The sequence below is a fragment of the Ursus arctos genome, unplaced genomic scaffold (genome assembly GCF_023065955.2).
Source record: "Ursus arctos isolate Adak ecotype North America unplaced genomic scaffold, UrsArc2.0 scaffold_12, whole genome shotgun sequence".
NCBI lineage: Eukaryota > Metazoa > Chordata > Mammalia > Carnivora > Ursidae > Ursus > Ursus arctos.
This window is the reverse complement of record NW_026622786.1, coordinates 73,397,459-73,424,650: the sequence shown is the minus strand read 5'-3', so window position 1 is coordinate 73,424,650 and position 27,192 is coordinate 73,397,459. Positions and strand designations below refer to the sequence as shown.

General features: G+C 48.1%; 1 protein-coding gene across 13 annotated transcripts in view; it reads right to left on the bottom strand.

The window, feature by feature from the left end:
• SCMH1 (Scm polycomb group protein homolog 1) overlaps positions 1-27,192 on the bottom strand; it is a 173,151-nt gene that overhangs the window by 3,831 nt on the left and 142,128 nt on the right. For 7 of the 13 annotated variants that reach the window (XM_057310723.1, XM_057310724.1, XM_048220707.2 and 4 more), the window contains 4 exons: positions 17,300-17,500; positions 15,130-15,321; positions 4,199-4,393; positions 3,860-3,898 (listed from right to left, as the gene is read on the bottom strand). In XM_057310723.1, coding sequence (XP_057166706.1) covers positions 3,860-3,898; positions 4,199-4,393; positions 15,130-15,321; positions 17,300-17,500 — 627 coding nt within the window. Of the gene's footprint in view, positions 1-3,859; positions 3,899-4,198; positions 4,394-15,129; positions 15,322-17,299; positions 17,501-27,192 lie in introns of those variants that run through there. The other 6 variants (XM_057310726.1, XM_048220708.2, XM_048220711.2 and 3 more) reach the window with 2 other exon arrangements.

Below are 27,192 nucleotides of genomic sequence, written 5' to 3'. Positions count from 1 at the left end.
GGTCAGGGCGCAGTTCGGTTGCAGGCCCCCCCGGGGGTGTGGCACAATTGCTCAGTGTGTGGAGAAGCCACTTGCCGGGCGTCAGGGGTGAGGTCCTGGTGAGTAGAGTACTGGGCGTAGGGGAGACACACGGCGGGGGGGGGGGGGGGCAGGGTTTTCCTTTCACAGTCCCCAACGTGCAAAAGACGCCTGGTCTGCTGCAGATGTTCCAACAGGTTTGTTCCATGAATGACCACACATCGTAGTTACTTGTGTGTCTTTCTGTCTCCCCTGCCAGGCTACGTCTGTCCTGAGGCAGGGACCTTGGCTCGCTCCTGTCTGTACCCTCACCACTCAGGAAGGGCCAGGGACACCGCTGAGATGTGAGCTGGAACACACCTATGAAAGCAGAGCGGTGTGCTCTTCAACTGTCTCTTGCAAAGGCTAAAAGTCTCCATTTCCCACCATTGCGCTCCATTCCCGCTGTTGGTAACAGACCCAGACTCTGGGCGAGGGCAGAAGGGAGACCAGTCCGCTGCTACCACGGTCCAAGCAAGAGACGGCTGTGGCACGCACCAGGTGGCAGGGGTGAGTGTGGGGAAGGGGGGGGTCTGGCATGTGAACCTTATAAAGAACCCCCACCCCCACCGCCAGCTTGTTTGCCCCTTAAAACAGCCCTTGACGGAGGCAGCAGCATCTTCGCTTTAGAGATGAGGGAACTGAGGCCCAGAGAAGTGAAGTAACTTTCGCAAGACCACACAGCGAGGAAGGAGCCCAGTCAGTGCCCTGATTCCGGCTTGTCCTCTCCCGGTTTCTGCACACAGTGTACACCAGGACTCTCCCCACCGCCCGGTGAAGGCAGCTAGGCAGGCGGAGGGGCTCGGTCTGAGAATGCCCGAGGCAGGTGGGACGCATTACGGCAGGAGGCCAGGCTAGCGCACTGATGCCTCCTCCTCCGTTCGTGAAGTAAGAGCGATGGACTCAACAGCCAAATACTTTGAGAGAAACGATGCTAGTGCCAAACAGACGGGTCCTTCGTAGCCTCAGGAGGTTCTTTAGGATCGAAAGAGATTTAGACCGTGACCTGGCCCACAGACTCACGCATTCCAGAGGGAGAGCGGAGGTGTCCCGGAGACCACAGTGGCTGAGGCCACAGCCGCACGCGGCCGCAGTCAGCAGCACTGCTGACAGGGCCTTGGGAGGCAGGGCAGGGACGGTAATTCCCTCGCAGCCTCCCAAATGACCCCATACCCCTGCTTCCCTCTGAGCCCTGTCACAATCCTGTGGAAACACGATGTCCCCCGGGCACAGGGGGATTATGGGGGCCTGAGAGGTGAGAGGACTCCCCCAAGACTTGAGGCCAGGAATCAACTCGCAGCTCTGCCTGGACTGCAGGGCTCCCCACGCTGCTCGCTGCCTTGCTGGGGTCGGGGCCAGGGCGGGGTATCCCTGCCTCTCCCCACCCCCTCCTCCTGCTCAATCTCCCTGAAAACTGTCTCCCGAGGCCACCTCTCTTCACCGCAGGCCTGGTCAATGGAATCTTCTTCCCCTTCCACAGCCTGGGGCTGGGGGAGGCCATGAGGGGGTGTGGAGGTGGCACTCTCCTGTCTCTCCACGGCTGCTTTTAGGCCATTTAGGCCATTTTCTTACGAAAGCTCATGCTCTTCAGAGGCCAGACGTGACCCCAGCCGTCGGCTCTTCCTGGTCACTGACGCCTGTGGACCTCTGGGCTTCTGCCCTTGTTACACGAAGACTGTCTGCTACGCCGGTCACTGCCTTGTGCTCCAGCCAGGTCCTGTCATCATCCTCAGGGGCACACCAGTCAGCCACCTTGCCTTCAGTGACCTTCACCTCCACTCTACTTCAAAACCTCCTGCCAAGGCCACTGTCTGCTTCTTGCCATCACTTGGAACGAATCCACTTCAGAACTTTAAACATCCCTTTCTCTGACCCTACCCTCCCATTTCTGCAACTGCCCCGGACCTAAGTCCACTAAACCCATCACCTCACAGAGAGACTGAGCACATCCGACTTACAGTCTCCCCCACCCTTCAGCCTTGTCCCAGCCGTGCTCCTTCCCTGCCTGCCCGGATCCAGTGCTGATGACCCAAATGGCTGACCCCCAGCTCCATCACTCCTTCACATGCTCCCCTGCCCCTAGCCCTCTTGCCCTTCTAGCTCAACAGAAAACTTTAATTCTCAGTCTTTTCTCACCCCACATCTAGGTTTCCAAGAACCACAGAAGAAAACCCCATCTCTTGCAAACTGGCAGACTAGTCTCCAAGCACAGCTAGGCCTTCGGTGTTCCCCGCAGACCATTCCCTTCTCCTCACTCCATTTCCCCATCTTCTCTTGAGCAGTCCACACTGGGAGCACCCCTAAGCCCTTCCCTACTTGGCCCTCTCTCCTTTCACTCATGGCCACCATCAATCTTCCCTCCAGTCTCAGAGAATAAGGCTTAAGATGGACCCATCTTTCTATGCCCTTGATCGCTAACCCTTCCCACCACAGCCATGCCTTACTCTCTCCTCTCCGACATTCTTCATCTCTTCTTCTTGAAAGGCTCAGCTTGTCTGCTGATCAACACGCCCAGGGCGCTCCTGCTCTTGAAGACCTTCTTTTGAAGGTCACTATTGTTTTCCCTCAAACCGTCCCTAAGACCCTGCCATGCAATCCGTGCTCATTGCCTTCCGCCACCACTGGAGCTGCTCTTGCTGAGGGCACGTTACCCACTAATCACCACATCCCACAGACAGTCAGTCCTCGTTTTACCAACCAAACCTTTGTCGTGCTGCACTGCACTCTCCTTGAAATACTCTCTCTAATCCTGGCCACCACAATATCATATTCTCTTTTTCCTCACATTTGACTACTCCTTTGGCTCCTTCTGGGATCCTCTTCCTGTTCCCACCTCCTGAACTCTGTTGGTCCCCAGGACTCCATCTTTGGAGTCAGTTGTTCTTTTCCTTCTACACATACGCTCCCGGAAAGTGGCTGCCATTCACCTGACAGCTTCAACTACCATCTGTATGCTGATGACTCCCACATGTTTGTCTTCAGCTCAGTCCTCTTCCCTGAGAATCAGCCCTGCAGAGCCAGTGCTTGTGGGGTTATCACCTAGATGCCCCATGGTCTCCTTGCCCTTCTTTCTCTTCTATGGTTGGTCCCCTCTCTCAGTGAATGGCACCACCATCTCCCCTACCACCCCATCTAGAAACTGAGGAGACATCCCTGCTCCCTTCCTCACAATCCTCAAATCTGATTAAATCTACCTCGTGAATAGTTTTTTAATAGATTCACTCTCCCACAAACCTCCTACCACTCCCCCAATCCAGGCCTTTATCTGTTCTGGTCTGGCCCACTCTACAACCTCCTAACTGGGCTCTCTGGTCAGTCCTTCCTCAGAGGCACCCTAACACAGTCGTCAGTGAGCTACACAAAGCACACACCTGTTTGGGTCCCACCTCTAATTAAAACCGTTCAGCAGCCCCACGTGGCCTACAGGACGCACTCTAAACTCGACCATGGCATTTGGGTCCTCTGTGAAGTAGCCCTGGACCTGTCCAGGCTTTTCTGTTTGAAGCCCCCAGGATGACACTTTATGTTCAGCAATAGCAAGGTGCATGCAGTTCCGTGCACACCCTCCGTACCGGTTCTCGTCTTTGCCCTTATTCCTGCTGTGCTCTCTTCCGGGACAGCTCTCCCTCCCTACTACCCCTGGTATTGCCACTCATACGGTCAGGCTTTTACATCGCCAACAGGGTGTCACTTCCTCAAGGAAGCTTCCCCTGGACCCCAAGCTTGGGTCAGGTGTTCCTTCTTGCAGTTTTCATACCACCCAAAGCATATCTCTGTACTCAAGACGATGGTTTACAATTACCTGTTGAAGTGTTCATCTCTCCCACAAGACTGTGAGCTCCTAGAGGACAAGAAGTGATTGATTTTTGCCTCCCCATGCCAAACGCAGGTGGTGTTCAAATAAATGGCTAATAAAGAATGGGTGTGTCCTTCCCTGTCCCTTCGGCTCCCTGAGGCCCTTGGCTCTCAGTTTCCATTATTCTCAAGCCAATCCCAGAGCTTCAGTTGCCTCCCGGGTGCCTAGCCAGACACAAATGTAAGTCTAGACCCCAGTGCAACTCCCAGGCGGGGGCAAGGAGAGCTCGCTGAGGAAGGCAGGAAGAGGGAGGGAGGGTGGGAAGGCCAGGGCTTGTGAGCTTACCCCTGGGGCACAGCCTGCGGACCGCTGAGGCACTGCCCAGCGGGAGGCTGCAGGAGGGAACCAAAGGCCGGTACCCATGGGTTCGAAGGTTCTGGGAGCTGCTGACAAGGTTGGTGGGATTCAAGGCAGAGTCCATTGAGTCTGAGTGTGGCTCCAAAGACCGGGTCAGACTACTCCCCAGGACAAAGCTCTCACCTGGAAAACAGTAAAACCGGAGTTAGGGCAGGAACTAGCCTGGAAGGACTGCCAGGGCGCTGTTTGGAGGGAGCAAGAGGCAGCAAAAGAGAGAGCTCTGGGCCGTGTCTCAGGACGCCTGCGTACTAGCCATGGTTCTGGCTCTCACTAGGTGGCCTTGGTCAAGCCCAATGCCACTCTCTGGCCTTGGCTCTCCTTAGAGACTCTTCCTTTTAGACTAGATGGTCTCTGAAGTTTCTTCTGGGCTGGATGGCTTATGCTTTTTCTGGATAAGGAGAACCTTAAAACAAATAGAGCTGTTTTAGGAAGAGGCTGCCTCTTTACACACGAGATGCCAGCGCAGGGGACGGGGTGCTGGAGCAGAGATGCACTTGCTTAGATGAGGGTACTTTAGAAAGTGACCCTCTCAGCCAGCAGGACATTTCAGAAATGTTCTTTGATGCCTGGCTAAGGGCCTGTCTGAAGGGTCTGCTCCTATGTTCCCTCCGTCCTTGGTCAACAGAAACGCCCCAAGGAAGCCGTGGGTGTACAGTGGCGAGAGCGGGGCCCCGGAGACAGAATCGGGTTAGAACTTGGCTCTGGCACTCAGTGGCAAGATGCTTCTCTAAGAACCACTCTCTCTTCATTCAGAACTCAGGAAACCCCCGTCTTCTGAGGCCCTGCACCAGGCAGCTTCTGATAGAGCCCTCCAGAGCCCGAGGCAGGCTCCCTCTCATGACTGGGCTCTACCCTCACCGGGTCAGTTCCTCAGCCCGGTCACAGCGTCTCCACCTGTGGAGGGCGTCTGCGGTTCTGGGCCGCACCACCGTCCTTTGCGGTTTTTCTTAGAGGTCGGCTGTTTAGGTAATGCTTGGGGCTCACTTTGGGCTTGTGAGCAACACTACAGTCAGGCACACCATCTGGCACACAGTAAGACCTCTGTGGCAAGATGGGTTAGGATTTTAGGACTACTTTCTAATACCCACCTGAACTTGCTTGGTAACCAGGAGCGTAAAGGCAAATCTAGCAGGAGAGAGCTACTGGCCCTTCTCTCAGGCAGTGGGACTGATGAAGCCCTTCCCCAGAAACGGTTCTGAAGGGAGCAGCTCTGGGCACTTGAACCTCAGCCCCCCCCCCCCCCCCCCCCCCGCTTTCTGCAGATGAACTGTCCATTCCTGTTTTCCAGAAGACACGACCACAGCAGCGTCCCACTTTCGAGACAAGAACAGGCGCTCAAGCCAGCAGGCAGGAGGCCTGCGTTCTAGGCCTGGGCTCCTGCCTTTCACTAGGTATTTGATCCCAGGCAAGTTGCTTGTTTTCTCAGCACCAGCTCCCTCCTCTGTAAAATGGGGGGAAAAAATCCCCCTCTGTCTTGCTGAGAAAATCACATGAGAAGACAGAACAGGATGGACTCTGCCAAGGTGGGGAGTTGTCCTTTTATTTCTTCTTCACTCAGAGTTAGAGGGCAAAGCCAAGTCTTCCGCAGTAACTCAAGAAAAAGCTGAAATCTAGTTCCTGCGTGTGCTGGCAGGGCGGCCTCCCCTTTCCAGACCTCATTTTACCTGGCAAAGACTGGGGACAGTATTGCGAGGCTCACCTGAGCCCACGGACATGAAGAGTAACTATGACAGTACCAGGGGCTCCCCTGCTGCTGACGCAAGTCAGCGTGTCTTCCTCTCAGCGATGCTGGGAACAGCAGCTGAGACCTGGGGTCTGAGTCGAGGGGACTGGCCATCTGGGCGGATGGCACCCACACGGGCAAGGTCAGCAAAGCTCTCCTAATGAGACGCAGCGGACAAATGAAGCATCATGCCCAGCACTCTGGCAGGTCGTCGTCCCCTTGTGGCCCACCGGCCGAGGCTCCGGCTGCATCAGTGAGACAGGGCAGTGCGGGAGCCTGCCGTGCTATCACACTGGGCTCCACGGCGCCCCGAGGGCCTCTGCAGGGAGGCCCAGTGAGGAGGGCTCTGAGCCTCACGCCGGCTTCTAGCAGAACAGCTCTGGTTTTAACTTTTACACCCCAGAGTTTTCATATAATCTTACCTTTGTGACAAGGAGTTCTGCTATTAAAACATAAGAAACTTTGCAACCACCGGCCCCGGGGTCAGAAGTTAGGGCTGAGAGACTTGAGTTCTATTTCTGGCATGACCACCGCTCAGTGATCGCTGCCCGTTTTCTGGGACTCGGTTTGGCCATCTCTAAAAAGACGCTTAACCTCACAGGGTCAACGTAAATCAGGTTTGCTGTGGATGTGCTAGAGACACGAGAACAGTCAGCAGGAGAGGGGGCCCATCCCTTTGTTAAACAAGCATTTGTGCACTAGCTGCTATGCTAGGGAGGGGTACACAGCGGTAAACAGACAGGTAAGGGCCTTTCCTTACACACTGAGTTTCAGTGAGAAGCAGATTTTCTCTGAGTATCACCTTGTAAGGCTACCTTAAAACTAGAGTTCCCGGGGGAGGATGGCAAGACCGGTAGGGAGAAGTCTAGAAATCATGCAAAGGAGAAAGAGCCTGGGAATGTACAGTCTGGAGAAAAGATAGGGGAGACAAATACCCTAAGGGCAGTCATAGGAAAGGAAGAAAACCGGACTGTAGGTTGGGTCTTTCGAAAGGCAGAGAGTAAAACAGAGGGGAGGAGTTACAAGAACACAGATTTTGGCTCAAAAGAGAGGGCATTTTAACAACCAGAAGTGTCCAACAAAATCGACTGCCAAAGGTGACAGTCAGCAACCTGTCACTGGGAGTATAAGCAGAAGTCACATGAGCACCCTTGTCTGTTGGGCTGGACACGAGATCACCTCCAGAGCACTTTCCACTTCTGAGAGCCAAGGAGTGCTCTACACTTTCCCCTTCCTGGGGTGAAATGAATGAAAGAAACTAGTGCTATGTATCTAAGAAAATTCTTCCACCAACACAGGACCCAAAGACTAGCACAGCCCTTGTGTATCCTTAAGTCTGTCTCATTAAAAAAAAATCTGTCTTTAGGGGCGCCTGGGTAGCGCAGTTGTTAAGCATCTGCCTTCGGCTCAGGGCGTGATCCCAGCGTTCTGGGATCGAGCCCCACATCGGGCTTCTCCGCTGGGAGCCTGCTTCTTCCTCTCCCACTCCCCCTGCTTGTGTTCCCTCTCTCGCTGGCTGTCTCTCTCTCTGTCGAATAAATAAATAAAATCTTTAAAAAAAAAAAATCTGTCTTTGAACTACATGTCCCACATCCCCTACTGTACTTTCATTCAACAAATATTGCTAAATACTTGCTATGTGACAGGGTGATAGATACTGAGAATGATGAGAAAACCAGATATTGTCTCTCTCCTCATGGAGCAACTAATAATCTAGTGGGAAGGATGACAAGCGCAAACTTATCAAAATGAGCAGCCACTGTAAATATTCCTAAGCAAAGGAGCAGGGTATTCAGACGAAAAATAACAAGGGGAGCTTCTTTGGATGAGGAGACCTTGAGAAGTGTCCCTGACAACTTGACGTGTAAAAGCTGTGGTCTGAAGAGTCCAAGTGGAGGTGTGCTAGACAATGTGTTTGGTTTTAGGGTTCATTGGTGGCCCTACTGAATCCCAAGCATTATCTAAACATTCGGTCTCTAAGAAAAATTGCAAAGGATAGGAGCTTGACCCAGGACGCCTCCCCACCCACAGAGAATTCTGTGGGAAGGGCCAAGGAGCTGGCTTGGCTCGGGTGGGACCTAATCATGGAAAGGATCTGCCGTAGGCCCCCTGGTGCAGTGGCTAAGGGCTGCTGCCTGGTGGCTTACAGAAAGATCCTGAGGTGGAAAACAGTTTGGAATATTTGGGGAAATGAGGAAGAACAGTGTAGCTAAAATGTACGGAAGGAAGGGATGAGTTTGGAGAGGTAGGCAAGGACCAGATCATGCAGAATACTGCAAATGAAAGTAAGACACCTGGCTCTTCCAAGAGTGCCACCACAGAGTTTAGCTGGGGGGGGGGGGGTGCCACAATCTCACTTATGTCTGAAGAACACCATTTGGGCTCTTAAGTAGAAAATGGTGCAGAGAAGAACAAGAGAGGTAGTAAGGAGACCAGGCAGGCCAGAAAGGACCTCTCAGGCCAGGAGAGGATAATGGCGAAGGCAGCAGAGATGGTAAGATGTACACGGATTCAGGATACATTTGGGATTTCCACAGCACGGGCTAGTTATATCTGACTGCTTGAAACAACTAAAAACAAAATGACAAAATACATGAAATAACAGTTTTCAGATGCTGGGCATCAGGTAGTGCAGGACAGTGATTCCTGAAAAGGGGGAACAAACAAGGTGAGCCCTAGGCTTGCTCTTAGCTGTCTGGAGTCTCCAGGCCATGGGGTCGGGAGGGGAATATCAGACAGAGCCCAGGGAGTTCCCGGAGCTGGAGATGGGGCAGGGTCTGGACAGGTCAAGGGAGCTACAGTTCATGGACCAGAGCACTGCAGAGGTGTTTATAACTGTATTTCAAATGCTCGAGAAGGCAGAGCAAAGAGTATGCAGGTTAAGCAGAAACGAGAAGATATACAAAGACCCAAGTCAAACTTGTAGAAATGAAAACACAACGTCTGAGATGAATACCTCGAGACGGATTAAGAGTAGGTCAGACACTGCAGATCTAAGAAAAGATGAGCTAACTTAAACCTAGCTCTAGAATTTATCCAAAATAAAACAGAAAAAAAGGCTAAACAAATTTTAAAAAGCCTCATTAAACTGTGGGAAAACTTCAAGAAGATTCATATATGTTTAACTGGAGTCTCCAAAGGAGAGGTGACAGGAAATATACATGGAGAAGGAGTGGTAGAGATTTTCTCAAATCTGATAAAAACTGTAGACCCACGTGTCCGGGGAGCTGAGTGGACGCCAAGCACAAGAGGCATGAAGAAAACCTCACCAGAGCGCAGCATAATCAAATTGCTAAAACCAATACTAAACAAAAGACCTTCAAACCATCCAGCAGACTTCTCATCGGAGACAAAGCAAACCAGAATACAACGGAGTGACATCTTTTAAAAATGCTGAATGACAAAAAAGTCAATTCTAAACTCAGCAAAAGTATCTTTCAAAAGCGAAGGTTTAAAAAAAAGACTTTTTCAAAGATACAGAAGCTGAAAGAATCGGTGTCCAGTAAACCATAAAAAGGAGAAATGTTAAGGGAAGTCCTCCAGGCGGGAAGAGGATCTGAAACTCTGGCTCTACGCTGACAAAATGAGGAGTACCAGAAATGGTAACTATGAAAGGGTACATAAAAAAAAGAATCTTTCCTTTTATATTAAAAGACTGTGTTTTCCTCTATGTTAAAAAAGTCTTTAAAAGATAATTAATTCTCTACCGGGGCGCCCACCTGGGTGACTCAGTCGGTTGGGGGACGGACTCTCGATTTTGGTTTGGATCGTGCTCTCAGTGCTGTGCGATCGCGCCCCGCACTGGGGTTCTGTCTCTCCCTCTCCTCCTGCCCCCCTCCCCACATCTCTCCCTCTCCAAGAAAAAAAAAATTACGTATTTAAAGTAAAATAATAACCATACAGAGTGGGATTTACAATATATGGAGCAGTAAAATGTACAGTGACAACAGCACAAAGGGCAGGAGGTGGGCGTGAAAGCACAGTGGTGTGAGGTTCTTACACAATACGTAAAGGGTATGATTACGGCTTTAAGGTAGGTTGTGATATGTAAAACATGTATAATATAAACTAAAGCAATCACTAAAATGAAACAGAGTTATAGCTAATAAGTCAACAAGGAAATAGAACAAAACCATAAAAAACAAAAACTGTATAACCCACAGGAAGGCAGAAAAAAGAGAACAGAGGCAAGATGGAACAAATCTCTCCACCAATAGCTTCTCTTTGTTCTCTGAGTTGCTGAAAGTACAGATCTGGGTGGGCTACATTCATTTACATAATTACACTGTTAAATAATTTTGGTTATGAAAGACAAGGTTGGGGAAAGCTGAGACCAAAGGAAATGAAATTATTTTACACGATACAGTCATTTCGAGTTACCTGCTGATAGCTGGGAAAGGAGGAGGTATGGGATGGAAGGAATAGAGAACAGAGAAGAAAATCCCCCAAACTCAGAGTGGGTCCCCGAAATGGCAGCAGGCTGAGGCCTAAGATGAAAGAGGCCAGTACGATATATCCTGTAACAGCTGATAAACATTAACACGAAGGTTTTTTTAAGAGAGAGTGTGTGTGCGTGCGAGCACAAGTGGGGGGAGGGGGAGAATCTCAAGCAGACTCCCCGCTGAGAGTGGACCCTGATGCAGGGCTGGATCCCACGACCCGGAGCTCATGACCTGAGCCGAAATCAAGAGTCAGACACTTAACTGACTGAGCCACCCGGGCGCCCCGCTGATAAACAAGATAAAACAAAACTGTTAAAATGCTTTCTGTTCTTTGTGACAATTCTTTCCTTTCCCCCCAAACTTCAGTACAAGTTTATTATACTCAACAGCCTTGCATTCGCTTTTCCTTAGGGAAATGAAGGCTGAGGAACTAGATCAAATGTTTGGGGCAAAGGAGCTCAGGGAGAGACTGTCAGCTAGGACAGTGGTCGGGGAAAGAGGGGCTATGGACTGAGCCAGAGCAGGAGAGCTAGTCTGAATGATGTGGGGTGGGGATTCATTTTATGTCATGTAGATGTGGATACTGAAGGGAAGGATTATCCCCAAATCGAAGAGGACACAGAGTCCTCGCACACAAAGCTCCCGGCTAGTCCCCCTGCCTACTGCATCACTCCACACCAATCCATTCTCCCGCCCAGGATCCTGAGCGACCTCTCGGAAGCACAGGCCCGACTGTGTCCCTTCCCCGGGTCCTCGCTGCTCAATGACATAAAGCCGCTGATGTGGTCAGTTAGCTCTTCCAACTGGGCCGCTGCCTCCACTGTGCCCCGTCTCCCACACGCCTCCCTGCCACGGTGGATCTCAGCTGTGCCAGACATCCGGTTCCTCTGACCCGGGTCGTGCTCCCCGTTGTCCCTCATGGTCTCACATGCTATTCAGGCAACTGGAGCATTCTTCATCACTCCCCTCCTCCATCACCTTGGGTCTGTGGCATCTTCACCTGGTTATCCTGCTCCTTCAGATCCAAGCTTAGATATACCATTTCTTCTGGAGACTCTTCCCTGACACCCGGTTTGAACTTTTGAACTCTGACCTTGTCCTATGAAAGTACATATCACCACAAATGAACTGTTTGCTTATTTGTTCCTCTTCTCTACCAGGCTGTAAACTCTGGGGGTAAGGACCTGGACTCCTGTTGACTGTGGGACCCTCTCTGTGCCTAAACCAGAGCTTGGTGTCGTGCAGCCAATAAATTCTGGGTTGACTGACTGACTGAATAATGGACTCAGTACAGGTCCAATTAATTATGTACATTTGTGTATCTTAGAACTCTGATAGTTCTATGAGGAAACCCTGCAGGGGGTTGAAGGGATATCCTAACAGATTTCACAGTTATTTGGCTTTAATCCTATGATTTTTAGGATTTTGGTGGGAGAACCCCTTTATAAGCTCAGAAGACCAGGATGGCAACTAGAAAGACAGGCACAGGGAACTTACTGCCATGAGACAAATGCACCCCTTCCTCTTGCACAGAGGAATCTGGGCAATCCCCAAGCAGCAGACCTAGAAGCGAATGCTGGGTGGTTTCTGTTACAGCTGAGATGAAGAGTCCCTGGGACCCACTAAATGAGCCGTCTCCTGTCTCACGCTGTCAGTTCTGAGGGCCGGAAGGAGCTCTCTCTCACCTAAGTTCACAGGCCTCTTACCTCACACAGCCGTGTGGGGAGTTCTGAAGAAGCGACCCTAATCTGACACTGCCTCCCCCAGGAACCCTTCTTGACCTCTTCTTTCAGCTTGCTTGTCACTCGTCACTCCCGGCTCACGCCACACGCCTCTCTCCCTGGGCCCCTCTCTCGGCGGGCACGCTTGCAGTGCGGGGAGGGAGTCGGTCTCGCCTCTGGCTCCCCAGAGGCCAGTACAGAGTCTGGCACAGAGTGTCTGACAACCGGCCTGAACTTTTTAAAATGCCCATGTCATATCATGGAAGGTAGAAAACAGTCTGGAAAACTGCTGCAGATAAAAGGGAACTAAGGAGACAGAACAACTACATCTCGTGGATGGTCCTTCACTGGGTCTTGGATTAGGGGAAAAAACAGCTAAAATGACATTTCTGGGACCACTGGGGAAATCTGATATGGACTATATATATCAGCTGGTAGATTTTATTAATGTTCAATTTCTCCGGTGCGAGAACAGTATTGTGTTCCCTGCTCCTAGGAGATACGTGGGAAAGTTTAGTAAGGATCAAGTCTCTCATCTGCAGTTAATTCACAAATGGTTCAGTAAATAAAAACACACAGAGGACAGGTACAGTAAATATTGCAAAAAGTGAAGTGGTAAATCTAGATGAAGAGTCCATGGTTGCTCACTGTACTATTTGTACAACTTTTCTGTAGGTTTGAAGTTTTTCAAAATAAAACAGTGGAGGAAAAAAGTCAAGCCTCCACTTAGGTGAGGAAATCTAATGGGATCTGCATTTGGCGACTATCTGCTATGCCAGAAGTGCGTGGTCGGTCAGGCCAAGACTAAGGCTAGGGAAGTGTGGAGACGAGCTGCAGGGCAGGGGAAGGTGAGGCTCCGTAAGTACCTAGATAAGAGGTGGTAGCTTTGGATGCCGAACTAGCAGAAGTGTGTAGCCGGGCAGAAGGGTGGGGGTGACAAACCCCGGATCCAAGGGGCAAAAGCAAAAGACAGCACTGTGCAGACCAGGCTCTTTGGCAGAGGCGGGGCAGGTAATCAGGAAAGCACAGGAAATGACAGATGATCAGAGGTGAAGCGAAGAGTTGGGCAGGCAGGCGGGCGGGCAGGCGGGAAAGATAAATGAAGCAGTACAGAGGAGTGAGAGATCTGGGCAAAGCTCTGGCTTGTCTGGGCACAATTAGAACGTTCACTTCAGGGAAGCAAGCAGAAACTGGGGTGAGAGCAGCCAAGTTGCTAAGCAGTCAGGAGGGGCAAAGAAGTTAGAGAGAGAGCACAGGAAGGCCCAGAGAGTTGGCTGAATCTGTCTGAAAATGAGGGCAGCAAGAGGGGCAGCCAATGGTGGAATGTGATAACGTGGTCTTTGTCTCTTAGCTGGTGAGGAAGAGGGCAGAGTGGCTGACGCTTGCTTCCTCCTTTCTGGCAGCTGAATCAGAGAGATGCAAAGTGGAACCGAATTCCCAGGCAACCTCAGGCCTCAGTTCCAAACTCCCTCCATGACCGTAGCCCTAGCATGCACATCCCCGCCAGTCTCGGACGCTGCTCCCAGACGAGTCTCTTCGTTCTTCCTGCTGCCGCTTCACTGAAGAATTCTCGGTTCCTGGTTCTTGGAGAAATCTCTCTCTAGACTAGCAGCTACCCCCTTTTGTGTATCCATTCTTCCGGAAGCTCAGGGAGGCCTCACGTTCATTACTCAGCGCAGTTCCCGAAGGCCAACAGCTGCTGCCTTCGTCTGCCCCACCGCCACCGTGCCCGGCCCAAACCCCCAGCGCAACATGCTAAGAACGTTTTTTTTCTGTTCTCAGATTCTGATGATGAAAGCAAGCAGGAGAGCAGGTTAGAGAAGAAGTTCCCTCCCAAGAAACAGAGCAGTGAGAGGGGGCACAGACATGTCTGCAGGGACCAGACCGGTCTGGCCCTCCCAAGGAGTATTGGAAATTCGGGTTGTCTTTCTGCCCTGCATGCAAGTCACAGCAGCAGTGCTCACTGGGGGACAGAGGTCTAGATGGAGGCAGGGCTGGGGGTGCTGGGTGAGCAGTCAATTCCTCAGGCATGTTCTCGAAAGTGGCACTTTTATCAGGAGTGAGTTAAGTCAACGATAAAAAGACGCTGGGGGAGGCCATGTGGGAAAAAGACTTGGGCAAGTCAGGGAGGGCACCTTTTAGACTTCGGCTCCCTCACCGATGGACAGCATGGCCCAGCACTGACCGCACTAGCTCTCTGCTCCTCTGCCCAGGATGAGGTCCGAGGGACTCTGCTCACAGGCCTGTGCTCCCTCTCTCCACAACAACCTACCTCGCTACGTGTGGGGCCGAGCTCTGCTCCCCTCCCTGTCGTGCTGGGTCCCCGGCTCCAGATGAGCGATGCTCAGTTCCCTTCCCTCTGTAACCTCTCTCGGAAGTGCTTAGTCACTGATCCGGCCCCGGCCACGTGGCCTCCGCTTTCCCGCTGTGGGTCTGCTCTGCTAACTGAGAGAGTTATTTTCCAGCTCAGGTCACGATGGCAGGAACTTGAATTGACTTGCTAGACAGGCAGTGCTGGAGGAGCTAGGGCCACACGCCAAAGGAAAGCGCGCACGGCCAATCACTGGGGAACACATTTCTCAATCTGTAGCCTGAGCCTAAACCTTCCTGTTGGCAAGGGGGAGCTCCCTGAGGCGTTTGCTGCTGGCTTCACACAGGGAGGGGTGCTGTGACTTCAGGGTGGCTCCACAGGCCACATGGGGATCAGAAAGGGAACTGGGAACCACCGTTTTCTAGGGATAAAAATCCAGAGGACAGAAGGTTAACCCTAGAGAGAGGAGACAAAACCCTGGAGAGAGCAGAGTTGGGCAGAGACCAAGGAGTCCCGGGCACGGCAAAGGCGAGGGACGGAAAGCCAGATCTCGGGAGCGTGGGTGCCGGGCTGGCAGGGGTAAGGGCCGGCCCCGGGCCCCGGCTGGCGCTGCGACTAGCCCTGTGCCCCGTTCTTAGCCCAGGCCCCATCCCAGCTCCTACCTGGTAGGTACCTGTCGTGGCTGTGGCTGTACTCGGTGGTGGTGAGTGACAAGTGAGTCTGTGTAAAGGGCTGGTTGCCAAACAGATTGTCACTGCGAAGGTTGTGGCAGAGTTTCTCCAGGAAGCGCAGGACGTAGGTGATGCTGTTGACTGCTGGGAGGTTGAGGGTGTGCTGTTCACGGTCAAACACGGCTGTGGAATTAAGGAAACAGGGCTGAGCACGTCAGCCTGGCAGTGCAGGGCAGCGCGGGGCAGGAGGAGCCCAGCCTACTGCTTGCCTCCGGCTTACCTGGTTACACAAAGCAATCAGTGCCCAGGTTTTTCCCTCCCACCCCACCCCTCCCTTCCCTCCCTCAAGGGTTTGATTTTTGCCTCCAACTCCAAAGGGCTTGCTGTAATGGGAGTGGCCAGGCCGTGCACCAGGGCTCTGAAGTGATTTTACTCAACTTGTGAAAACAACTGTGAACATAACTCTATCTGCTCCATCAGCTGGCTGGGCCTCCTCCAGGAAATCTGTTCATTTCGGGTTCTCTTTCCATAAGAAGTGCCCAAGAACAGAGAAGCTGGGCAGACGGGGGAACACGGCTGTGCCCAGCAACGGTTTAGGTGCACGACCCGATCTGCAGGAGGGCACTAGAGTTCCCAAGAACAGAGAAGCTGGGCAGACGGGGGAACACGGCTGTGCCCAGCAACGGTGTAGGTGCACGACCCGACCTGCAGGAGGGCACTAGAGTGCCCAAGAACAGAGAAGCTGGGCAGACGGGGGAACACGGCTGTGCCCAGCAGCGGTGTAGGTGCACGACCCGATCTGCAGGAGGGCACTAGAGTGCCCAAGAACAGAGAAGCTGGGCAGACGGGGGAACACGGCTGTGCCCAGCAACGGTGTAGATGCACGACCCGACCTGCAGGAGGCACTAGAGTTTCAGCAACATTTGGAACCATTCCACACTTGGTTTTATTTTACTTCCTATCTATTTCTATTCAAGAAGTGTCCGCATAACCCTTACAAAGCAGAAGGCCTTTGCATTTGTCTCTGAGGGCAGCAAGGAAATGGGGAGATAGGCCATTCCCAGGAACCAGTTTCAGGGCAGGAGAACCCTAGAAAAGGTGTGGGCGACAGCAACTCCACACAGGCCACAAAGAAGGCTGGGTCCCCACAGATTACCGCACAGAAGCCTTGGCCTCAGAAGGGAAGGAAGGCTTGATTTCCCAGCAGTCCTCAGCATTCTAGAACAATGCCTTCTACGCCTGCCCTCATCCTCCACAGACAACTGCTCCCTCGCCTGGGCTCCCACACCACCCTGTACGCATTTCTCACACATTAGAACACCTCTCACCCGTCATCTCTCCTCCCCCTCCCCTCACTAAAGGTGTGCTAACAGAATAAGTTATTTATGGGGTCTTCTACAAGAATACAGGTACTCCTGGGGTCTTCCACGTCAGCTGGGCCTCCTGAGGCCAGACACTGCAACCCATTAGAGGGACAGGACCATGCAGTACCATGCAGCTGAGACTGAATGGCTCCAGGTCAAGTCTTCTTAGGTTTGGTGGGTACGGAGTGGGGTTCTGGACTGGGGAACATTGAAACAGAACCAGGGCACAGCAGGAAAAGTGAATATTCTCAGTGAAAACAAAAAACACAGTGCAGCTGAATCAGATAGAGCAGAAGAGAGAGAGGGAATGGTTTTTCCCACTCTGCCCTGGGATTCAACTCCCTTGTAACAGGGCTGCCTTAGGACAGGGCAGCTAAGGAGTCAGAAGAAGATGACAAGAGTCCCGTGGTCCCCCGAGGCCAGGTGGGAGGCTGTGGCAGTCTGGAGAAGCGCCTGTCGCCACGGTACAGCCCCTCTGGATTCTTTCTCCTGGAATGCCTTTACAGCAACACCCATCTACTTCCGGTATGCGGAGGCCACGCAGGTGCACGGACAGGGGCTGCCTGGAGGCCTGGCTGAGCAGAGTCCATGTGGGCACTCTGCTTGGCAGAGACATGCACAGGGCTCACAGGGGTTCCGGGAGTTGAAAAGGAGGACTCTCGGAGGGACGGAATCCCTTCCCGTTTCTCCAGAGCCTATAGGCGTAAAGTAGGAACCAGGAGGCCTTGCCAGAAATCAGCCAGTGGAGAAGGTCTGCCCCTCTGGCTAGGAGGCCACATCAGTCCCAGGGTGCTTACCTGAGATCACTTCACCACCGTGGCCCTGTTTGAGGAAGCTGAAGACGGTTTTCTGATGATACGCACAGTCGATGCAAGCCTGGACGGCCTGCTGCAGCACCACGGAGGCGCGGGCTGGCCCGAAATGGTCAGGGAGCAACTGGACCTTCTTCTTATCTAAGTGGGGGCCGGGGCTGCCATTCTTGTTCAAATAAATACAAACTGCAGGAGACAAAGAGTCAAAGCAGCTTAAAGAGCGGCCGGGGTACAGAAGTGACAGAACAGTGCTCTCTTCTGTCTCGCACACTCTGGGCTCTGGTCCCTAGCAGGATTCTCAGCTGCTAGGCTGGTGAAACACTGGGAGGGGGCAGAGGGTGGCTGTGTCCAGCTGCAACCGGCCCAAATTGCATGACCAAAGGCTCTGGGAACACAGCCTGCTGGAAGGACAGCCCAGACCAAAAGCCAAGGCACAGAACTTGTACTCTGTCTTCTGTGTGCCAGAAAGGGAATCCAAACAATTCTGCAGATGTATGTCCTTTCACGTCCAGGACTCGGTCACCTCACACAGTCTTCGTATCTCTCATGTTGTAGGTGTAAGGAGTGGTAGGGGCTATGGCGATGTCAGCCGGAGCGTGCTTGTGTGTGTTTGGCCTTGCACTTAGAACGGTCACACCACGGGTCACCTGCCTTGATTTCTGCTCTGGGCCTTGGAGTCCCTTCATTATCTCCTGTATTAACACTCAGGCCCAAAGAAAGTACTAAAATAGACAAATATGGGAATGAAGAAAACCACAGAAAGGGCCTGAGGGGCCCATCTAGAGAGTGCTGTGTGTTTCAGTAGTTGCTCCTGTCACGCCAGCCGGGCCCTCTCCTACTGCAGCCCCCCAGCTGGCACGGTGCTAGGGAGGGAACAGAGTGGGTGCAGGATTAAGAGGCAGTCTGCAACAGAGGTGCTTCCTTGGTCTCCGGAGAGGACCCACGGCAGCCTGGTCAGCTATGACATTCTGTCCTCTGATGTGCCTTCTGGGCCCCACCTGAGCAGGGTACTCTGCTTTCTCACGCTGCCATGGATCACTACCTGAAGGAGGAACAGGTGGGCAAAGATCTTTCTTGCTAGTAAAGGCGAAAAAGCTAAGAGTGGTAGCTGTGTTGGCTGTGGACGGATCGCTGTCCTCATTCAAGGGGCCTCAGCTTTAGCCTCGGTAAAGTGAGGCGGCTGAGCCACATGCTGTGTGAGGACTCCTCACCTAACTCAAAGGGAAAGCAAGATGGAGACAAGGAAATGGAAAATAGTAAGAGAAAGGCAGGATGTGGAAGGTGAGAGGTGGAAAAGAAAGTAGGGAAAAGGTAAAGGGTAAGTAAGGTAAACTGAAATACACATTCAACTCTGTTCTCTCCTAAAACCCTCCAAAATGAGTCAGACAGCTTAAGATTTTGGAAGCTGGAGAGCAGATAAGCAAAGTAGCAACGGACGGAGCAGACCCAAGAAAGCTGAACCCTTAACCAAGAATGGGCAAAGACGAGAACCCAGCTGTTTCATCTTGTAAGTCACAAAAGGCCCAAGAATGGGCAGGTGTCTCTGGAGGTGGGTGTGAAGGCAGAACTAATGAAAGAAGGATTGGGCGATGTCTGTTAAGAAACAGCTAGGATTTGCATGTCATGGTATAGGACTCCTTCACTGAAAACAAAACAAGTAAAAATGTAGGAACTCAAAGAGGTAAGAAGAGTAGTTAAAATAAACAAAGACCTCGATCTACGAAAAGAGACCCACAAGAATATTCATAGCAGCTTGGTCACAACAGCCTAGAACCAGAACCAACCCAAATGTCCGTCAACAAGAGAATACATACATAAATTGTGGCATATTTACTGGAATAGCACTTAGTGGTACAAAAGAATGACCTTGATAGGGTGCTTCTCAAAAACATTATTTTTAGTGAAAGAAACCAGACACAAAAGGTACACAGAGTATAATTCCATTTATATATTAAGTTTAAAAACAGGAAAATCTAATTCACAGGGATAGAAATCAGAATAAAGGTAGGAGAGAAGGCTGACCTTAAGGAAGCATGATGTAACTTCTAGGGGTGGTAGAAATGACCTTTATCTCGAGTAGGGTTGTGGTTACATGGTGCTTACACAGATCAAAACTCATCTGATCGTACGTTAAAACAGTATATTTCACACACATGAATTTTACTTAATTAAGACACATAAAAGGGAAAAAATATAAGCAGTCCAGTGATGACTACAAAAAAGAAATTCTACATGGATTAAAGGGTGAAATGTAACAGGTAAACTATAAAACCTTTTATTTTTTAAAAGATTTACTTGTTTATTTGAGACACACAGTGAGAGCGAGTGAGCATGAGTGCGGGGAGGGGCAGAGGGAGAGGGAGACAGAATCTCTAGCAGACTCCCCGCTGAGCAGTGAGCCTGATGCGGGGCTCAATCCCATGACTCTGAGATCATGACCTGAGACAAAGGCAGACGCTTTACTGACTGAGCCACCCAGACACCCCTAAACTATAAAACCTCTAGAAGACCTGGCAGTTTAAAAATGTGGCTCTTCCCCCACCCCAAAAAACCTCTCTAAATAAATAAATAAATAAATAAAAACAAAGCTCCCAAACCTTTGACAACCCTTCCATCGACCTCTGTGCTACTTGACCAACAGACTATGTAGAAATGACACTGTGCCAGTTTCTGGGCCCAGGGCTTAATTAAGAAGCTGACAGTTTCATTTCTTCTGTCTTGGGACATTCACTCTTAGAGCCCAACTAGCATGTGTGAAGAGGCAAAGCCACCCTGTGCTGTGGTCTATGTGGAGAGAAATCAACAGCCAAAACCAACTTGTCAGCCGTGTGGTGGAAGGGTCCTCTGATCCTAGTCAAGCCACCTCAGCTGACACTGCATGGAACAGACCCAAGTGACTGCCACCTAGCCCTGCCCACACTGTTGTTTTCAGCCACGAAGTCTAGTGGTGGTTTGCTAAGTAGCAGAAGATTACTGGAAAGGGTTGTGGTACCAGAAAAAGGGTGCTGCGGTAACAAAAGCCCAACACACATGGCACTGGCTTTGGGGCTGGGAAGCAGAAAGAAGCAATAAAGGGCCCCAAAAAGGGTCGGAATGAAAGCATAAAGGGGCTTGAAGAGAAGCCTGCAAAAGGTTGGGGGTCAAAGGATTCTTTTCATTTTGTACCATCTCTATTTCCATTAGTCCAACCTGACAAGGCTTCCACCAGAATGATTCTCTTAGCAACCTGAGAATGGAGGCCTATAGGTTTTGAGGAGGCTGCCAGTGAGAGCTTAAGGCAAGTGAGGAAAATCTTACTGGAAGAAGGAGGATGGGAGACACTTGCGAGGTAGTGACGTAGAGTCTGACAACACTGTCACCTACAGTAACGTGGAATCAGGAAGTAAATGTACCTGGGGGACTCAGTGAAACAGCTAGAGATTTCCAGACAAAGTAATGAAAGTGCCAGGTGGCTTCTGACTGCCTATGATAAAAACGCAAAATGAGAGAGATCAGATTAAAAAAAAACCATAAAAAATAAAAAAGCCCAGGACTCACAGAGTTCACAAATAAAAGTGCTTTTCATTTCCAGTCCTTTCAGAAGGCAAACAGTTCTAAATTAAGAAAGGGTCAAATCCAGAATGGGACAGTAAAATATTTTATTAAGGGGTCAGAATGATTTAAGACTATGCTTCATAGACCCTTTCTGACCAAAAGGCCCTCTAAGAATCTTATAGGCCAGCTTTGCAGATTCTTTCCCTTAAACAGTTAAGTTTTAAAGAATCTTAAGGGCATTGTCTCATAGCAGCCATATAGGAAGCCCAAAGTAGAGAAGGGCTTACTTATCTTCAAAAGATTTAAGGTTGTGCCTTTTGTCTAAGGAAGGGAATCTCAACAGCATTCATAGAAAACCCCTCAAGTTTCTAAGAGAATCATTCTGGTGGAAGCACTGCCAGCTCTGCCTAAAACGGACAGAAATGGTACAAAATGAAAAGAATCTTTTAAGACCCAAACTTTGTACAGATGGGACAAAGACCAAGAATGCAATCTCAGTTTTCTTATGGAAAAGGAAGGATGATTCAGAAGACAAAACCAAGACCCATGGAAAACAACCCTAGGAAAGTAGTATTGGATCTAATTAAGGGACTGGCAACATGTGCCCCGCTGGATATCAGAATTTCTATAGACCAGTCACTACTTCCTTTTGAACGGGAGTATCTATAAGTTATCCTATACCATTGTATGTCGGGTATGTGGCGAGCAGACAGTGTTTTTCTTTAGTTCACAGGTCTCTGGATTGAGAAGAACTACACTCTAGAAGCTACTACACTTGAGAATCTGCACCTGAGAGGTCTCATTTGCACCTGGATCTGATTTAGATGATGAGATTCTAGGATCAAGACCCCGTTGTTGTTAAGGGATGGGACATTTAACGGAGACTCTTACAAGAAGAATACATTTCCTAAGTGGGAAAAATGTAAATAATTTATGTCCAGAGAGTAGAGGGAGGCGGTTTATAAATATGGCCCATAATTCTTTGATCCTCTTCTCATTGAGGAGTAGGGTCTATTCTTCTCTTGAATCTGAGCTCTATGACTGCTTAATCAGTAGAATATGGTGGAAATGACACTATGCTAATTTTGGGGCTTAAGTCTTACGAAAATGGAAGCCTCCACTTCCTGTTTCTTGGGACACTTCCTCTCAGAATGCAGCCCCCATGGTATGAGGAAGCCCAAGCTACCCTTTGGAGAGGTCCATATAGAGAAGAACCAACAGCCAGCACCAATTTTGCTAGCCATGTGAATGAACCATATTGGAACTTGGTTCTCCAGCCCCAGCTGAACCACCCCAAACGATGCCATGTAGAAGAGAGATGAGCTGTCTTCATGTTAATATAGATGAATATATTGATATCACTCTTTTCTAGTATATAAAAGGTTATATAACTTTTCTTTTATAGTTTATGCTTTTGTTTTGTTTTCAAAATCCTTCCTAATCTTAAGGTTGTAAAGATATTTATAACTGTCATGTTTCAGTTTTGTACTGCATCCATGAAATCAGAGGTTGTTAAAACACACACACACACACACACACACACACACTGGAGAAGGGTCAAGTATGTAAGGCGCTTGGAAGTGGCCACTCCACCCTAACAACAAGTGAAAAGCTGAACAAATGGAAAGATTAACAATCTTTTTTAGATCCGTCAGAGAAGTGAGGTCACAGGGTAAACTGCTGCTACCCAAGTGTGGAGAGATAGGTGAATACAGAAGATCACATTTTACCAAGCAGAAACCCATGAGCAGAAACCTCCACAGTAACCAGAGCCAAGGTAGGAAAATCTAAACTGCAACTGATGAACTGCTGGAAGTTTAGCGTGGACAAGTCTAAGAGTTAAAGACTCCAGGGGGACCCAGTCATGGGAGGAGGGTGCCACCCTTTTCTGAGTTTTACCTTCAGGAGCTCAACCAACGTTCTCCTAGTGAATATTGGAGAAAAATCCCCTCATGCTTCCAGCAGCGAGTGCAGAAAAGGAACCATTTAAAAACATGCCAGAGCGTTCTACTCTTCCTAACAAGGCCTGCCCTCAGGAAAAACTACTTTACCAGAGCTATTTTACCAAATCCTGCCAGGATTTATCAGAGCCTAACCTATCCGGGAGAAGGGAAATACCCAATTCCAGCCCCCTCCAGCCATCCTGGACCACCTAAGGGCAGGGAGGATAAGAAATACTGGTGAAGTTCACAGTTTAGGGGCATGCCCCCCCCCCAAAAAAGACTGAGACCTAATCATAGGACTATAGAATACTTCTTCCTTCCCAGCACCTTACCATCACATTACTAAAGGCCTATTTACAACAACTCCTTTTACCTAGTACATCATGTCTTGACTCTCAAGAGAAAAATTACAAAGTACACTAAAAGGCAAAAACTGCAGTTTTAAGAGACAGAGCACAAGACCAAAGCACATGCATAAGAAACCAGTCTTAGACTAGAAATGACACTCAGACACGGCATGTTGGAATTATTAGACTGGGAATTTAGAACTATGATTACTATGCTAAGGGCTCTAAAGGATAAAGTAGACAGCATGCAAAACAGACGTGCAATGTAAGCAGAGAGATGGAAATTCTAAGAGAGAATCAAAAAGAAAAGCCAGAGATCAAAAACACTGTAACAGAAAATAACGCCTTTGATGGACCATTAGTAGACTTATTAGTGGACACGGCTGAGAAAAGAATCACTGAACTTGATGATACTCAATAGATATTTCCCAAACTGAAAAGCAAAGAGAAAAAAAGACTGAAAAAAAATACCAAGAGACTGTCTAGGAGCTGTGGTAACACTACACACAGTAGGACTACCACAAGGAGAAAAAAGAAAGGAGCAAAAGAAATTTTTGAAGACATAATGACAGAGAATTTCCCCCAAATTAATATCAGACACCAAACCACACATCCAGGAAGATCAGAGAACACCAAGCATGATAAATACCAAGAAACCCCCTACAACTAGGCATATTATATAAAAATGCAGAAAATCAAAAATAAAGAAAAGAATCTTGAAAGAAATCAGAGGCAAAAGCCCCCTCACCTACACAGGAGCAACACTAAAAATTACAACCTTAGAAACCATGTGAGCAGGAAGAGACTGGAGTGAAATACTTTAAGTGTTAAAGGAAAACACCCACCAACCTAGAATTCTGTGCCTTGCAAAATTATACTTCAAAAGTGATAGGATAAAGGAAAAGGATAAAGACTTTCTCAGACAAAAAAAAAAAAAGAGGGAGTTTGTTGCTAGTAGATTACCTTGCAAGAAAGGTTCAAGAAATTCTTTAGAGAGAAGGAAAATAATATAGATCAGAAACTAAAATCTACATAAAGAAACGAAAAGCACTGGAGAAGGAGCAGACAAAAGCAAAACAGAAACTTAATTTTCTTCTTTTTTTTTTAAAGATTTTTAAAAATTTACTTATTTGACAGAGAGAGACAGCCAGCGAGAGAGGGAACACAAGCAGGGGGAGTGGGAGAGGAAGAAGCAGGCTCCTAGCGGAGGAGCCCGATGTGGGGCTCGATCCCAGAACGCCGGGATCACGCCCTGAGCCGAAGGCAGACGCTTAACCGCTGTGCCACCCAGGCACCCCTGATTTTCTTATTCTTAGCTGATCTAACAGATACCAGTTCTTTCAAAATAAAAATAACGACAATGTATTTGATCATGTATGCTTATGCATATATACACATGCTTATTTACACTTATGTATACGTGAAATGAATGAAGCAATCATACAAGGGATGGAAAGGAGGAATTAGGGTTACTGGTTATTATTTCTGTGAAGTGGCACAGTGCTGTTTGAAAGTAGACTTGGATTAGTCATAAATGTATATTGTAAACTCTAGCGTAATTACCAAAAAATAAAAAAGAAGTATAACATACACTAAAAAAGGAGAAAAACTGGAATCATATAAAATGCTCAGTTAAAACCACCAAAGGCAGAGAAAAAGTGGAAGACAAAAATAGGCACAAAGAATAAAGGCAACAAATAGAAAACTGAATATATATGGTAGATATTTATCCAACTATATCAGTAATCACTTTAAATATCAATGATTTAAATACACCAATTTAAAGGCAGAGATTCTGGGGCACCCGGGTGGCTCAGTCAGTTAAGTGTCTGTCTTTGGCTCGGGTCATGATCCCAGGGTTCTGGGATAGAGCTCTGCATTGGGCTCCCTATTCAGGAGGGAGCCTGCAGCCCCCTCTCCCTCCACCTCTCCCCTGACTTGTGTTCTCGCTTGCTCTGCTCTCTCTCAAATAAATAAATAATCTTAAAAAAAAAAAAAAGACAGATTCTGAGAATGGATCAAAAAACAAGATTCAACTATATGTTGCCTACAAGAAACCCATTTTAAATATAAAGAGAGATATAGATTAAAAGTAAGGGGTGGAGAAAGATATACCATGCTAACACTAATTAAAAGAAAGTGGGGATAGTTATATTAATTTAAGATAGAACAGACTACAGAGCAAGGGAAGTTACTGCAGATAAAGAGGGGCATTACATAACGATATAGAGGTCATTTATCTAAGGAGATATATCAATTCTTACTGTATATGCACCTAACAACAAACCATTAAAATACGAGAGGTAAAAATTAATAGAACTCCAAGGATAAACAGACGGATCCACTATTATAATTGGAGACTTCATCATCCCTCTCTCAGAAATGGACAGATTCAGCAGGCAGAAAATCAATAAGGATGTTGTTGAACACAACAGTATCATCAATCAACTGGATATAATTGATATCTATAGGTTACATCACTCAACAACAGCAGAACACACATTCTTCTCAAGCTCATATGAAACATTCATGAAGACAAACCACATACTGGGCTATAAAACATACCTTAACAAATTTATAGGGAATAGGAATCATATAATGTTTGCTCTCAGACAATGGAATTAAATAAAAAATCAGTAACAGAAAGATAGGTGGAAAATCCCCCAATACTTGGAGGTTAAACAACATATTTATAAATAATAGATGGGCCAAAGAATAAATCTCCAGAGAAATTTAAATATATTTTGAACTAAATGAAAATAAAGATACAACTTATTAAAATTTCTGGGATGCAGCAAAAGCTGTGGATAGAGGGAAATATGTAGCATTGAATGTATACATTAGAAAAGAAGAAAGTTCTGAAAAAAATAATCTAAGCAACTTTAGGAAACTAAGAAAAAACAGCAAATTAAACTTAAAGTAAGCGTAAGAGAAGAAATAATAAAAATTAGAGCAGAAATCAATGACAATTTTCTTCAATAGAAGAAAAAAAAAATCAATGAAACCAAAAGCTGGTCCTTTGAACAGATTAACATCAACAAGCCTTTAGACAGGCTAAATTTTTTAAAAAGATGATACAAATTACTAATATCAGAAATAAAAAAGGAGACACCACTATAGATCCATGGTCATTAAAAGTTAGATAACACAGGAATACCATGAATAATTCTAGGTCCACAAATTTGATAATCTAGATGAAATGGACCAATCCATGAAATCCACAATCCGCTAAAACTCACACAAGAAGAAAAAAATAATCTGCATAGGCCTATATCTATTAAAGAAACTGAATCAATAATTCATAATCTTCCAAAATAGAAAGCACCAGACTCAGACGGACTCATTGGTGAATTCTACTAAGCATTTAAGAAATACATTTTACCTATTATTTAGAATCTCTTTTAGAAAATAGAAGCAGAGAGAATATTTCTTAATTCATTCTAGGAGGCTGGCATTATCCTAATACCAAAACCAGACAAAAACATTACAAGAAAACTACAGACCAATGTTTCTTATAAACATAGATGCAAAAATCCTCAACAAAATATCAGTAAATCAAATCCAACAATATATAAAAAGAATTATATACTACTATCAAATGAGATTTATCCCAGGTATGCAAGGCTGGTTCAAAACATTTAAAAATCAATTAATTTAATCCGTCACATGAACAGGCTAAAGAAAAGCTAGCACATGATCATATTAATAGATGCAGAAAAAACATCTGACAAAATCCAAGACCCATTCATGATAAAAACTCTCAGCAAACTAGGAATAGAGGCGAACTTTCTCAGTTTGATAAATATCTAGAAAAACCTTCAGCTAACATCACACTTAATGGTAGGAAACTAGAAGCTTTCCCACTAAGATCAGGAACAAGGTAAGGATGTTTGTTCCCTCTTACCACAACTTTTCTTTTCTTTTTTTTTAAGATTTTATTTATTTATTTTAGACACAGAGAGTGAGCAGGGGGAGGAGCAGAGGGGGAGAGAGAGGTGGGGAGAAGAATCTCAAGCAGACTCTGTGCTGAGTGCACAGCCTGATGCAGGGCTTG